This window comes from Sinocyclocheilus grahami, unplaced genomic scaffold (assembly GCF_001515645.1).
Source record: "Sinocyclocheilus grahami isolate Dianchi unplaced genomic scaffold, SAMN03320097.WGS_v1.1 scaffold437.1, whole genome shotgun sequence".
NCBI classification, from domain to species: Eukaryota; Metazoa; Chordata; class Actinopteri; order Cypriniformes; family Cyprinidae; genus Sinocyclocheilus; species Sinocyclocheilus grahami.
Genome location: NW_015505616.1, coordinates 487,183 through 503,301, shown reverse-complemented (window position 1 = coordinate 503,301; position 16,119 = coordinate 487,183). Strand labels below are relative to the sequence as shown.

The 16,119-nt window shown below is 40.3% G+C and overlaps 2 protein-coding genes across 2 annotated transcripts in view; one reads left to right on the top strand and one right to left on the bottom strand.

The window, feature by feature from the left end:
* LOC107551888 (myosin-10-like) overlaps positions 1-2,840 on the top strand; it is a 61,540-nt gene extending 58,700 nt beyond the window's left edge. The window contains 2 exon segments of the mRNA XM_016233651.1: positions 67-239; positions 1,382-2,840. Coding sequence (XP_016089137.1) covers positions 67-239; positions 1,382-1,517 — 309 coding nt within the window. The 3' untranslated portion in view covers positions 1,518-2,840.
* Positions 2,841-4,271: 1,431 nt separating this feature from the next.
* LOC107551887 (ubinuclein-2-like) lies at positions 4,272-15,820 on the bottom strand. The gene is made up of 14 exons (XM_016233650.1): positions 15,197-15,820; positions 13,835-13,935; positions 13,128-13,644; positions 12,383-12,453; positions 12,140-12,269; positions 11,622-11,731; positions 11,352-11,462; positions 11,115-11,255; positions 10,972-11,019; positions 9,105-9,150; positions 7,647-8,960; positions 6,351-6,558; positions 6,031-6,099; positions 4,272-4,945 (listed from the first exon to the last, which is right to left on the bottom strand). Exons 1-14 carry the CDS (start codon positions 15,497-15,499, stop codon positions 4,899-4,901), a joined length of 3,216 nt encoding a protein of 1,071 aa, XP_016089136.1. The 5' UTR covers positions 15,500-15,820; the 3' UTR covers positions 4,272-4,898.
* Between the last annotated feature and the right edge of the window lie 299 nt (positions 15,821-16,119).

Below are 16,119 nucleotides of genomic sequence, written 5' to 3'. Positions count from 1 at the left end.
TCATCCTATAATTTATAGTGGAGGCAATTTAGAAATCAGAGACTCAGAATTTCTGTCTTTCTTCAGATGGAGAAGGCAAACTCCCGCATGAAGCAGTTGAAGAGGCAGCTGGAGGAGGCTGAGGAAGAGGCGACTCGAGCAAACGCCTCCCGCAGGAAGCTGCAGAGAGAGCTGGATGATGCCACCGAAGCTAGTGAGGGTCTGAGCCGAGAGGTCAACACTCTCAAAAACCGCCTCAGGTACAGGGGCTGTGCCAATACAATCACATATTGCAATACTTTAGATCCTTGTATAAGTACGTCTGTTTATTTGTGCTTTCATGTCATGTCCTACTGTTTAATAATTATGCAGAAAGTGATCAGACCCTCAGTGCAGTCAGTTGAGCAGCATAATGGTGCTGATATTCACTGCCATTTCAGACAACTGTTGTAAAAAAATGTGTACATTTGTTGGTTGTGTCAGTGTTATTGTTAACAAAACCTAAAGCTATTAAAAATAATTTTCAGAAATTGAAATAAGGCTGAAATAAAACATAAATAATAGATGGGAAAACGTATATATTTACGCAAATATTTATTTTTACATTTTGAATTTTCATTTAAGTTAAAGTACTAAAATTACTAAAAATAAAAGTGAATTAATGCTAAATAGAAATATTTGTAAAAACCTAATATAAATGACAAGCACATAACAAAATTACTAAAATGAAATACGTAATTAATTAATGCGTAATGAAACTATTAAAAAAGCAAAAGAATTACGAAAGCACCTGACAAATTACTAAAGCTGAAATAAAAATAAATGAATGCTAAATACAAATATAAAAAATGACAAGCACACGCAAAATAAAATAAATAAATGGTAAATAGAAATATTTTTAAAAAACTAATAAAAATGACTAAAACTCGTCAAATTTTATAAACTGTGATAAAAAAAATTGTGCTAAATAGAAGTATTAAAAAAATACAAAATTACTAAAATGAAATACGTAATTAATTAATGCGTAATGAAACTATTAAAAAAGCAAAATAATTACGAAAGCACCTGACAAATTACTAAAGCTGAAATAAAAATAAATGAATGCTAAATACAAATATAAAAAATGACAAGCACACGCAAAATAAAATAAATAAATGGTAAATAGAAATATTTTAAAAAAACTAATAAAAATGACTAAAACTCGTCAAATTTTATAAACTGTGATAAAAAAAATTGTGCTAAATAGAAGTATTAAAAAAATAATAATTAGGAACTATAACAAAATTACTCAAATTAAAAATGTAAGAATAAAAGATAATTCAAAATATTAAAAATATAATAGTATATGAATAATAGCGTGCTGGGCAATGCGCTCTAATGCCTTGTTCACGCTCTCCTGCAGGCGAGGAGGTCCTGTTAGCTTCTCCTCAAGCCGTTCTGGCCGCAGGCAGCTGCAGATGGAAGGGGAATTTTCTGACGACGACGCAGACAGCAAGGCCAGCGACCTGAACGAGACCCCGCCGGCTCAAGCGGAGTAGAGCACAACGACCTCCTGTGGTCACCCAGCCCCACTGCTTCCTCCTCTCCAGCACCTCATTCTCCTTTAGCAATGTGGGGTCCAGTGAGCAATGCAAACACAACTACACTAACACTTCCACATACACACACTCAGACATAAGCTACCCTCAAACCTCCATTTCTATCCCCTCCCTACCAAGGGAGCATCGACTCTGCCTTATTCTAAATACAAGATGCTTCAAGACCGAGCGTACACACGCCAATTAGTGTTTCCTGCAACTGTAGCCTACAAAATACCACGCTCACGACAGAACACTATAGAAGTGCATTTCAAATGTCAAACTTTGCTTTGTGTACGTGAATATGCTCATTCATAAGAGCATGCAATGATCTAGTTTAATGATGTAAAACCATCAGCTAGCTAAGCAAACGTGACGGATTGGATCTTAGTTGTACAGTACAGTTCTCCAAATAGACACGGTCTGCAGATTTTGGATCAATCGAGATGCACGTGCTTGCTCGTTCGCTACAAGCCAACACTAAAAGAAAAAAAGTCCTGTGGCACTGGACCGGATCTGAAACGGACCAGAAAAGAAAAACTGTGAAAAAGCTGCTTGCTTCAGCATCTCATTAACATTCAAACACATGAAATAGTTCAAACACAAGAAATCCGGCGGGTGACGGCGTTTATCTTCATTTAACTCGAGATTTGTTGGATCTTATTTGGGAGATTTAGCTGACGTTTTAGGAATTTGGATGTAATTGCGAATCGCCTTTAACTGCACATTGTGAGAAAGCCATAATGGCCTCTTCAAATGGAAATATGAAGTATTCTGGATGCAAATGCACGTCAAGGTGAAGCATACATGACTTTACATATGTAATCTCTTTAGGTATTTTTTCCCCCATATATGTGACAGTATGATGGTACTTCTTAAATCCAGCTGCTCTGTTAGATTCACTACAAGTGAAACGTCCACCAAAGCAAGTTTATTGGAACTTGAAGGAAGATGTTTGAAATGGTCCAGACGTCACTGAGAGATCGCTGAAAGCAACTGGAAATATTGAACACGTTAACTCGCAGGCACTTTGCTGAATTTTCGTAACTCAAAACTGGAGTTATAGCTGTGGACGGGATGCTTTAAACACTAGTAGTATTAAGAGGATGAACGGAAAGCGTACTAACCTGTTCTACTGTTAGCATTTACTGACGTGTTTCTTAAAGTGCCTTAGACACTAATTAGAAAACATCCATGAAAGTATGTCAAATATCAGTAATGAAGAAACTAATATGAAGGCAAAACTGGCTGAAAGCAATTGAAATAAAATGCTATGTAACCCTTTTTTTTTGGTTGTTCTTTTGTATTTTACTCCGCTATGAATCATATCCAGTATATAGCTTTCGTATCCCTTGTATTCTTCTGAAGATCTGAGGGAAATCAGTGTTAATGTTGGTTTGATATAAAGAGGCCTCTGGCAGCGAGGAGCGAGTGTGATTTCATTTGGTTTAAAGCTTTATCATCCATGATCGAGTTACTATTATTGCAGTTATCATTATTATTGCTATATTATCACTTCTATTATTGGACTGGCTGTTGACAACCAGGCGTGACTACAAGCATTCAAATCAACACAACTGAAAGGGTGCCCAAACTTTTGCACAGCCTATTTTTCGCACTCAGATTTATTTCATACAACTCAATACTGCTGCACTAAGAATTTATGTCTGGAACGCATCACATTATTCAGCTTTCCCTATAAACCGAATGGCATATCACTACAATCGTTTCTTATAAAGAAAGAGCAAATAATTATACGGCCTCAGTGTTGCCCAAACGTTTGCATAAAACTGTATATAGTTATATATGCACGACTTATATTGTGCATATATATTTATATGCACTATACACAATTTCATGGGTTTATTTATTAAACTTAAGTGTAACCTATACACAAAATTACACCAAATTAATTTGTGCTACTCATTCATAGGGTCAAAATGGATATATTGACCTTATGACGTGACAAATAAATAATCTGATATATTAAAGCCTTGTAAACAAATACAGTCCCTCAGTTATACCAGTAACTTTACTACAACCATATCCGCCACTGTTTTTTATTGAATTCATTTTTAGCGCTTGTACTTGAAACAAAATGACAGCATTTAATTCCAGAATCAAGACAAAAATAATCTACCCAAATGAGAATTTTCAAGGTGAGCATCAGTTAAAATTACACCCACCCACCTCAGCATTTTTATAAAATAAAATAAAGCAATCTATAAAATTCCATTTTAAAAGTCAGTCCATCACAATATCCACAGAGACCACACATTTAGGATGTTACACTGAGCACACACAGACACCTGACCTGTTGCTTGTCAACTCTGAGTGAACGCTGTCATCTTTGGTGCCATTTCTCATTTGAACACAGTCATAAGATGCAGGTGGTGACACAGGATGAAATGAACACAGACATGAGGTCCAGTGAGGTAACAGGGCAGACCCATCGAACACACTCAGAAAAAACACACAAACACAACTAATGTCAAAAGTGGAGCTCTAAGCAATAGCTTACTTTGCATTGAAGCATTTACAGTCCTGCATAGTTATTCAAACTTACAAACTAAGGCGTTTTATTGAAAGTCTTGGGAGTTCTTGTACTGATATTAAGCAAAACTAAACCGAAAGTTCAATTAGGCCATAATCTCATCATTTTCTTCTATGAAAAGCTTTCACACATGATTCATTCATCCGTAAAAGAATGTTTTATTTTCTTTCACAAGGTCCAGTGAGATACGCAGCACCAAAGACAGCAAGACATCTGCACGCACAGATGAGAGGAACATCACATGTCCTGACCTCCAAAGAAAATATATCACTTAATATTAATGTGTATTTTATATACATACCCATTTTATTCTACTAATACACTTAAACATCATATGTCCCTGTCAAAAAATTATAAATAATTTACCCATATGTATTATTAACAGCTACTATTCTAACAGTCTGTAGAAGGAAACGGCTATCCCATCCCTTTAGGAGTTCAACAAAAATCTACTAAGAAAATAACTACAGGAATGCATGTTTCCAGCCGACATGAACTTAAATAGAAATGATGTTGCTTTGTTTCGTACTCCTCTCACTTCCTCTAGCTCTATGTCCACAGTGATTAAGGTCTTGTGTAAACATGTTGACAAACAAAAAAACAATTAAAATGCACCAAGCTCACTCCAATCATCCAGAACACTGATCGATTAAAAGCAGAATGATGTTAACTGAAGAAGGGTCATTAATGAAGTTCTGTCTGAATGAAAGCGCAATTGGTGTCCATCCACGAGAACCCGAAAACACCTGTCGCCAGCGCTGTCCACTTGTACATTCTGGTGGTGACCGTCAGTGGGACTTCCTCTTCGTGTCTCCCCCCTGACTTTGGTTTGCATCTGAAGAAAATCCAGACAAACTCGTGTCACGGTGCAGTTCAAATAAAGCAATAAGCCCGCGAAGCCGTGGTTTACAGTGAATTTATAACAGCTTAGGTACGACGCGGAGTGCCTAAAACCCCCTTAGCTGTTATAAATTCACTGTAAACCACGGCTTCACGTGGCTCATTGCTTTTATAAAACAGTTATTCCAAGTACGGTTTCACAAAATAAAACCGAGCAAATACACAGACGTAAACTAAGGTGTATGTTTGTAGAGTAATTTACAACGGCTTCGAACTTGGCTCAACCAATCAGAATCAAGGACCGGAACTCTCCGTTTTATAAGATTTCACGAAATCTGCATTTCAAATCACAGAACAAATGATCTGTTCCAAAACCCAGTGAGCAACATTTGCCAACGCAAAGGCTGTTCCAAACCACGAGCATGGCTTATAAAAGACCTCGTTTTGCCTCTAGTCTTTGTGGATAAAGCAATCCCAGAATACATTGTGACAAACTTGAGAAATGAGGTGGGATAATCAAAGTAATTCAGGTAGTGGTTTTATTTTACACTGAAAAGCATTTGACAGAAAATGGTTTGCTTTTAATAAAACAAATATACCAATTTCACTGTGAGAGTGTTATTTATAGGTTTGGCTTAATTAAAAAAAAATACTAGTGTGGGAGTAAACTACATTTTTGGCGATTTTGGAATGTGAAAAATAATATAACTGCATTGTCATAGCTGCTTTTGTGGAACAGTTTATAGTCTTGTGAACAAATGACTCTTCTGAACTTAGTCAAGTACACAAACTAGTTTAAATAGGTCTAATGACTGACCTAGAAGTCACTACTTTCATCAACAACACTTCACAATGTCATATTTGTTAACATGAGTTAAAGGGGTCATATGACGTTGATACCTCAGAAGGTAGCTGCCTATGTAGACAGCCATCAGCACACTAGGTTTTGGAACAGGGCTAATGTCACACTAATGAAGCACAAAATAAAGGACTGAAACATGCAGAGGAAGTAAAGGAACGCTCAACAACCTAAAACTACGAGAGAGCAACAGTGAGCTGGAGGGTTTCGGCAGCGTTTACCTGAGAACGCAAGCTGCAAGTGGGGAGGTAGAGCAACCTGAGACCCTGGCTGAAGACTCTTAAACAGATCTGGGGGACAGCAGGACAGATGGACAGAGGGAGAGATGGAAGAGTTCACAGCAATCCAGGAGCAAATGAGACGGCAGGAATGCAGCACCAAAACAGGATGCGAAGTGGAGAAAGAGGAAGAAAATTGAAGAAGAAAAAAACGGATTAGGGAGACACGGAAGAAGACTCGGACAAACACGATACACGCGAACATACAAGCAAAACCCCAGCACAGGAAACACGAGAGCCGCTGTGCTCATGTACACACTCACTCTGTGCCAGGGTGTATCCTGAGTTGGTAGCGGGTGAAGCTCCCATGTTGCTGCAGCCAGGAACTCCAGTGCCTGGAGGGTTAAAGTTGAGGAATGAGGGGAACTGGAAGGGCAGAGAAACAGGCACTAGACCCCCGAGCATCCCGAAACCCAGGGGGAGGGAAGGGGGCACTGAGCCCAAGAGATTACTTCCTGAAGCTGAAGACACCTGTGGGAAAGAGGGCTTGATTAATGGTTAGAAAGTACTGGGGGGGACATGTTGAAAAATAAATAAATAAATAAAATAAGTAGACATCTGAATGAACTGTTTGGCAGTACACAATAACAAAAACTATATTTGCAAGCAATTTTTCACAAGCAATGCCAACTTAGCAACTGTTTCTCAGACAAGCGGTCATTCATTTCGATTGTTAGGGTCTGTGTGTTTGAATAGTTGATTAAATTAAATGATTTTATGGAATTTATCCACAAATACAGTGAAATGTTGTTGACCGGTCACTTACAATACTTAAATAGGTACCCAGAGAGAATACATGTGGTATTTTTCCAAATCTTTAAAAAACATATGCCGATTAAACTACAGCACTATTCAAAATTTTGTGGTCAGTAAGATTTTTTCTTGTAAAGTCTTTATTATTTCAAATAAATGCTGTTCTTCTCTATTCAAATATTCCTGAAAAGTTAGTTTTCAAAAAAAAAAATATTTATATATATATATATATATATGAAGTCGCACAACTGTTCTCAACATTCATAAAAATAAGAAATGTTGAATATATGAAATAATATTAATATTATGACATTTTATGAATTCATATGAAATGTCATCACAAGAGCAATTTACATTTTAAAATATATTCAAACATGAAAGTTATTATAAATTGTAATTATTTCACACATACTGGTTTACTGTATTTTTGATCAATAAATGCAGTCTTGGTGACCATAAGAGACCACCCAAGGGGGGGGTTGTGGGGGTTTCCCCCTTGGTCCGTTGTCCGTTCCCACCGCAGCAGTTGCACCGCCCAGAGGTTCTGGGGGGAGGTCACTTGGTTAAAATCGCGTTCCGAGGTCGCGGGGGATGATCACCTAGGGGTATGGTGACTGCCATACGTAAACTCCGCCCTTGTGATCTACTTAGTGACTGACTACGGAAGTCGCTTTGCATAAAAACAGCTGCCAAACGCATTCATGTAAAGTGCTACTGCTCAGAGCTAGCAACCGCAGAAACGGGTTTAGCATGACCAAACATTTTGTATAAACAGGTTTGAAGTGAATTGATGTTGCTGGACTCACCTGTGACAGATGAGAGGAGACCGGAGGAGAGGGCAGGGTCATGGCTGATGCCCGACTCGTTGAAGACTTGGCACTCTGACTAGTCCCTCCCACTGGCCTTTGCCGCTGGCTGTGATTGGCTGATACTACTGAAGGGGAGGAGCTACCATCCTGGCATCTAGAAGACAGGGGTGTGGCAATCAGGGCGGTGCTGGTGGTGTTTGCGCCACCACTGGGCGGACTACTGGATTTGTGTCCACCTGCAAAACTGTAACTGGCCTGTCCTGATCCAGATTTGACTCCGGATCCCACTGCGGTTCCTTGCCCGGTAAACGGCGGCCTGAAGGCTGGAATCTTGGGGCTGTATTGGTGCGAGCTGGGGATCATTTGAGGCCTGGGGTGGGTGAGAGAGGGAGATAATGAAGGCGAAGGTGAGGATGAAGGAGGAGGAGTAGGGGCAGGGGGTCGCGGTGTGAGTTTGATGATGGGAGAGCTACTACTGTGGGAAGACTTGGTGAGCGTAGCCTGCATGGGCGTGATGAAGTTTGACTGGTTGTGTGGCAATGAGGGAGTCTTAGCCTGTGAGAGAAGGGTGGAAGGAGAGGAAGGGGTTGGAGGAGGAGACTGCTGAGGGCTCTTGGGGTTCATCTGTGAGGGATGAGTGTTCATACGAGGATGCTGGGAAACCACAGTACCGCCACCAGTAGTGGATTTGTTAGCGCAGTTTTTTGTTTGTCCAACAGGGGGCGGAGTCTGAACCAATTTCACTCCCATTGTCCCAAATGACCTCTGCTGTGGAGGCAAGAGGGGCGAGGTGGTAGGGGGCGGACGGGGTTTTGCAGACTGCGACGTGTTCATTCCTGAAATGCCAGCTCTGTGAGTGGGCGTTCCCAATAGTCTCTGCACAGGCCCCCCATCCTTTAGCATCCCAAAGGTCTCAATTCGCATGGAAGAGGAAGGAGACGAGGTGAGCGGAGAGGAGAGGGAAGAAGAGGTAGATAGAGTGCTCATATTTGCCATAGAGATTCCAGAAGACACCATTTTTGCTGAAAGGGTGGAATGCGACAGAGGAGAAGAATAGTGGCCGACTCCAGAAGAGGATCTGGGGACACCGGGAGAAGAGGCGGCAGGAACGCCATTGTTTGGCGTCAGACCCTTGGCAGCATTACTGAGGAGAGCGAGAGCTTGGGAAATGGAGTCCAGAGAGTTAGCAGCCAGATCCTCGTCCAGTGAATCTGAGAGGCAGATGGGTTCAGAGGGCGGTCTGCACGCTGGGGCAGGTAAGGCAGAGGTGGATCCAACACCTGGAGCGGGTCTCTGTGTCCAGCTGACATCCTGAAGCAGATCATGGGTAAAACAATGGCAAATAACAGAGCTTAGAAATCTAACCATAGTTCAACCGAAGGACAAAACTGATGAATCTGCACTGTGTTAGAGTATATGGATGTAATGGTGCAAAACTGGTTCAGTTTTACATACCGTCATTTTGGCAGCTTTTGGAGTTGGAACAATCCTTTTCTTGCCCCTGTTAAAAATTCAGCAATCACAATTAGGCATTAAAACCCATTCAACATGATTGGAGTAGTTTAAAGACCTGTTCACATCAAGACAAATATTTGGTGCAATGAAACATCGTAATTTAAATGTTAATGCATCTGTTCAGACGGTCAACATTTACATGGCTTCAATGCAACAGATTGCGATTAAATCTAACCAGCCAATAAGATTTGCACTTACGGTCACATGCCCAGAGCTGCTGCTGTTACACAAAACTACAACTTGGTGGCGCTCACAAAAAGGATTTTGCCAAGTGACAGTGAATCGTAGAGGAAGAATCCAGAACTGGCTATTTTTTCTCTTTACTTATGCATTTAGTGTTGTCTGATAAACACCACAGTGAATAAAAAAAATCTGAACGGCTGTTTGAAAACATGTAAAAAAATGTTTGACCTCCTTTCTTCTCTCTGATAAGTGAGTGTCAGAATCAGAAAGTTGCAGAGTGCTTTGTGCACAGGTGTATTTCTGCTTTTCTATAAGTTCCACCAACAGTCATTTTTGTGCTTTGGTCTGAACAGACAAGTCGCATACAAAAATGGTCAGATTTTCATTCCAAAAATTTGTGTTGATGTGAAGCCTTAAAAGACATTCTCCACATGATCCCAGTGCCCTACATCAAGTCTGTACCTTTTTAGACATCTGCTTTCCATTGCAAACCTTCCCTCTTTAACCTACGTAATCTACCGTCTACCCACTCCCTCTTATTATTTGTTCAGCTCTGTGCAGTCAAATTACTTCCAAGAACAAAATTACCAACATTGATTGCTCATTCTCTCAAAATCCACTTCCCGACTCCTTAATCCATGTGAAAAACAATAAGGAAGTGAAAATACATCAGGTTTTTACCACCCACCAAACACAAACAGGGCAGTGGAATTTTCTTCCTTATTTTTCATGCAGCACTGCCACAGAGATCAACTTAATTAAGTTACAGTGACAGCAACCCTAGAGTCATTATATTTTGTGTGTTAAAATTAAAATGAAGCCTATTTAAGCACCATAATTGTTGTATTTTGACACTAATTCCACACAAATTAAGCACATTTGGCCTAAAACTCAACATTGGCATAGAAAGCATTAAATTAAGTTAGAGGGACACCCTTCTAGACTAACATTAGGATATATGTGCTGTCCTCTAAGCTAGGACATATGAGAGACCACTCACAACCCCTATTTATATTTCAGAATGTCTGCCATTAACTGAAATTAGAAGAACGTCTATAGCATGAGTTGCTAGAAATATAACTTCTCAATGAAACATTAGAAAGTCACTTCAAGGGGTAAAATGAGTTATTGGGGAATGTATCACAATTTACAACAGTTCAAGTAAACGTAAGAACATAAATGAGTAAAAAGTATATTTACTAATGCACAATCCCATTACCAATCCTTATTTTGCTCCACATCATTCAGATTTTTATAAACCAGCCAGGAAAAAAAAGAGATATTCAGAACATTTGAATTAAACATTTCCTGTTTTTGGATACGTAAGTTCATAATTCATTAGTATGATCACTTGCATCCTTCATTGCTAATCTTTAGCCAAATAATTTACATTTTTTATACATAAGCAACGAGATATATTTTTAGACCAAGATATATTTGCATTGACGTTAAACTAATTGAATGTGTTATATAGAAAATTCACTTTGCATATTGTTTTTCTCAAGCACATCTGTTACACACAGGCTTGTGTTTATGATGGACCCTTTTTCAACCATCTTACTTCTCTCCCCACTATGTATGCAAACATCAGTGTAAATGCATATCAAGATGTTGATCTACTCACAGGCCAGTGAGGTGACCATGTACTGCCCGACTTTCCTTAAAAAGCATCCTGAGAAAAAAAAGAAGAAGAAAAAAAGGAAAATCTTTTAGTTACATGGTATCTTACTAGAAGAAGATAACGCTAGCACAAAGTCAAACACACACCTTGTCTGCATCCAGCCTTTGGGCCAGAGTGGCTTGACTTCATTCTCCATGAAGGCTTTGAGATAGTCCTCCACAGACAGAGAGCACTGCTCCAGCTCATAACAGCTCAGCTTCACACGCACCAGGTTACACAACAGAGTCCTGGGGAAGAACACATGCACCCTTTACTTCTTACACTGTCAGTCTATTGGTGGTTCTGCTTTATTATTCATGATTTAAACCTGCTAAAATCTAAACCTGAGTTTGTCATCCCATATGAACTTCTTCCTTGGTCCGACCACCCTCTTTCCTGGTTTCTCTTCATCATCATCCTCCGATCCATTCTTCTCTCCATTTTCTATCTGCTGCCTGTGACACACACACACACACGCACACAAAGTGAATCTCATAATCTCTCTATATATCCACGCCATCCGTTTGTCATTTTCCACAGTCCATTCCAATAATCTAAAGAAGCAAATCATGAAAACAGAAAGAGGCAGGAAGTTGGGAAAGTTTAAGACTTACTTAGCAGCAGCTTTTGCCATGCAGTCCATGTTATATCTGGCGATCTGCTCTGGCATCACGCTGCACACGGCTAGTTTGAGCTTTAACAAGGGTGTGTGCAGCCGGTCATCCTGATTAAAGAGAAAGACAACATGGAGACATTTGAGAGATCTGAGTTGTGTATCCACTGTTGGGAAGCTGATCTAAACTATTGCCTGTTTTACAGTCTTACTGCTGTAAGCTAGCCATAATTTAAAGTAGTTAAACTACAGTCAAGCTAAAATTGCACCAAATCTTAGCAGCATTTACAAGCTACTCACAAAAATATCTTGCTACATTAAAGTGGTTGAAAGGGCCAAAATCTTTTTAAATGATATATCATTTTTATATTTATATAATTTTTTTATTTTATAATGTAGTTTAGCAGCATTGCTACTTTTAGCTACTCCAACACTAGTATCATTAACAAGAACAAACATCTTTATGGTGTTAGCATAATATCTCGATACCCTATGGGAAAGTATCATACAGTCCTTCACCTGTATGTTGAGGCTGAGTTTTTTGAGTCGTTTTAGTAGCGCCTCCTTGTTGCAGGGCACAAAGGCCTCCAGGTGAGAGTACACCTCTGAACGCATGCCTGCCGGCTGCTCCTGAACCTGCAGCTCAATACTGAATGAGAAGAAAAATGATCAACGACAAGAACCAATAGACTAGGAGAAATTACCACCGAATCTAAAGTCATGGATGACAGCTGAATGAGAACACGCTGAGATTTTACTTACTCCAGCAAGATATTATTCATATCCAGAGTGAAGAATTTCTTTCTGCCTGCTTGATCAAATTGCCTCGATGCCTGAGTTCAAATAAATACAACAAAAATCAAGTTAGGCAGGAAAATGGTATTACTGTCAGAACATGAATTCCCTGAAGTGTTTTTAAAATGGGAAGTGGATTTGTGGGCGTATATTTGCTCACTTGCTCTCACTCTGTAACTATGCATTTACCTTCAGTGAAAACATTTAATGTATTACATCTTAAACTTAGATGTAATGCAGTTTATGTAACGGGTGACCATCACCAAAAATATCCAGAGGCCATTATTATTATAAATTCATCTGCTCTCACAGAACAAGCTGGAATAGATTTTAAACCACTTTTCTGATGGCTTTAAAGTCATATTTTCATACATTTTATTCTTAGGTCTACTTATAATAACATTAGTCATCATTCATTTCTAAGACTTTTATGTAAACGCCCCAACATTGCTTACCCCAACAATGTGTCTCTGAAACGGATACGATCAGAATGAAATCATCAGGGATCTTGTTAAAAATAAACTTCAGTCGGCTAACATTAGAGACATAAAGAGTGTTTTTTCAGTGTGGAACGAGTAGATGGATTTTTAAGTTCTTAAAGCCCCAAGTATGGTTTCGACTCATTTCAAAAGATCAAGACTTTGTTTTTTCATGACATGACCCTGTTTAACTGAAATGAGGGTCGCAGAAAAATCACAAAAGCATGACTCACAGCTCGAAGGTCTTCTATGCGCTTGATCAAGGGGGCTGGAAGACCATCGGGGAGAGGTGGAAAAGAGATGAGCCCGCCCTGCCCTCGATTCAGTCCCCCTCCTCCAATCTTTTGCCCCATTGTTGAACCCAACGCAACCTGCCCATTCTCTCTGCCTGAAGGGGGCATCTGGGGCCCTGCATCTAAAAAACTAAAGTCCAGGTCACACATGAGATTCTGAAGCTCGCTTTCATTGGCCGAACTAAGCAATGACATCATGCCGGGGTCAGCCGTCAGGTCAGCTAGTGAAAGGTCATTGTTGTTGGCATTGCCTTGGAGATGGGAGTTCTGCAGTAGGTTGTTAGAGTTGGGAGGGCTGGTGAGACCAGGGCCCGGATGAGAAGCACTGACATCTCGTTTCCGCATGTCTTCCTTCTCTCGTGTGAAGCGGCGGAGCATTGCAGCCAGACAGAGCGAATCCTTCATCAGTTTCTTCCTCTTCTTCTTCTCAGGACGATGAAGGCTCAGACCAGCCACTCTGTGAGCAAATATATGGCCATAAAAACTGAATTTCACTTTTTATTTTCTTTTTTTTCCTCACACTCTTTGGAAAGTCTGGCTTGCTTAACTTAACACACTTCACTTTTAAGAAAAGTAGCAATTTAAATTGCATGATTTATAAAAGTATCAGTTTCACTAAATGTATAAACACAAAAATAGATTCTCACCCTTGTTTGGCTACTTTGTTCTTCCTGGGTTTTTTCTCCTCTATACTGGTTCCATCTTTCTTCTTCCTTCTTTTTATTAGTGGTTCCTCTCCATCTCTCATCTACAATCAGAAAACACCATATTCCAAGACAAACGTCATAAACAGGGTCTTATGAAAAACAAACTCTTAAAGTGATAGTAATTCTGCTGTTACTCACCCTCATGTCATGCCAAACCCATAAGATTTTGTTAATCTTTGAAACACATGAGGATATTTTTATTGAATCTTGAGACATTTCTGTCACTACACTGAAAGACCATTCCATCAAAACTTAAAAAAAAGTTATAAAAACATTGTTAAAAAAAATTTGTGTATGATTACAGCAGTTTAATTCAAGTCTTCTAAAGAGACACAATCACTTTACATGATAAACGGATTTAATTTAGGCTTTTATTCACATATGACATGTCAAACAAGCACGTTTGAGCTTTTGTTACCATATCATGAGAATAGGGAAGTCCACACACCACAACTATAACAATATATGATACAGAGACAATATCAATGGAATCACTTTTAAAAACATTAAAGACAATGACAGCCAATCAGAATCCAGACGACTTTTAAATCGCTTAAGCATCTAAAGCGGCAGACAAAGCAACACATGCTTATAATAAACAGATCTGGCCTTTATTCAGTTTGTACTGGTGTTGCTGTAGACTCCATTGTCATGTTGTGGAGTAGTAGTAGTAGTATTATCACTGATATTATTAATAGCAACTTAAAATGACACCGCTGATCATGTGATCGCAACACGAAGGCACCCATGAGGTAGCAATCCCACTTAATCTAGAACAAAACAGCTTTTTCTACAAGACTGATACAAGTAGTCTTTATCACAAGTGAGTGTACACCATTTCCCAAAAATGACATTTATGTATTTATTAGCAAAACTTTTTTTAATTTGCTAAAGTGCATTTTTATCAAAAGCAAACCATCTGACAGATGTCATGTAGCCAGGGCTACATTCATAAAAGTTACATGAACAGCACTTCAATGCAGTTAGAAGCAACTCAGCTCTCCTTTAATGATTTTGTACGCACAGGGCCCTGGGGGCCACAAGGGTCAGGTACACAACAAAGTGCTCTAAAGTTTAAGAGCAAACAGGATAGAGATGCGTCATAAAAATTTAAATGCACTTCTCACTCACTCGTAACATATGTCACACTTGCCATTTCGAAAGAGATCCCCTGAAGAGGACTTTATTTTTGGACTCCACTGCTAACAGGCTAATGCAGACGCAAACCCAGCATAAACAAACAAGCGGTGGCTTTATAATAACAAGTAATGGTTTGGCTAACGTTACATACTCTTCTCGTACCTGTTGAGACTGGATGAGCTCGCTGTAGTTGAACTCGGCCGAGCGTTGCTCGTTAGGCTCAAACAGACACAGGTTGAGGCGCACTGTCTTCCCTTTGGGCTCTTCGCCGTCTCTCTTCTCGATCAAACCCCCGCGGTCACCCGCTGTCGTTACCCCGGTCCCCGTCATCTTCATCCTGCCCTCTCGGTCAAAACTCGTCTCGGCGGCTCCGTCCTCCTCCAGCCGCCGTCTCCTGCCCTCCGCGCCCGGACCGCCGGCCTGGGCCGACAGGGTGACAAACTGCACTTTTCTCGGTTCGGCCATTTGGATGTTCAGTGTTCTTGGACACTCAGTCACTCACTCACACTCAGTGGCGAGGCTCGACTTCGCCAAACAACTTGATTTAAAGAGCTTCACGCCGGATGGACGGGGCGTTCGGAGGCAGTACTGATGCTAGAGTGCCCTCCGCACCTTACGGGGTGCGCATGGGAAGGGATGGCCGGGTGAAAGTTGATTTTGGAGGCGCAAGCATCCTCGGTCGCTTCGCTCGGGGGACTCAAGAGCTCCGAACAGCCATCTTAGATGAGAGAGAGTAAATAAAAGAGCGGAGACGAGCGAACTGAGCCTGCGCGCACACGGACACCGGAAACGGCGTGCGCGACGGAGAGGTCGCCCTGGCCAATCAGAGGACGCCGCCGGTAGCAGCGCGTCCAATCAGAGGCGGCCCTGCAGGCAACAGACGCTCTAATGAGCAATTAGAGACGTTACAATGGAAAAAAGGATCCCCTTGAAATCGAACTAATACATAGAGATGGAACTAATAGAGGAGTTTTTCCACAAAATGCAGTTCAAGGTGTTTCCTAAGGGCGCTTATTATATGTGAAGAGGTTCTGTTGTTGGATTTAAATAGCCCAGGAAATGTAATGTAATATAATGGTAATACT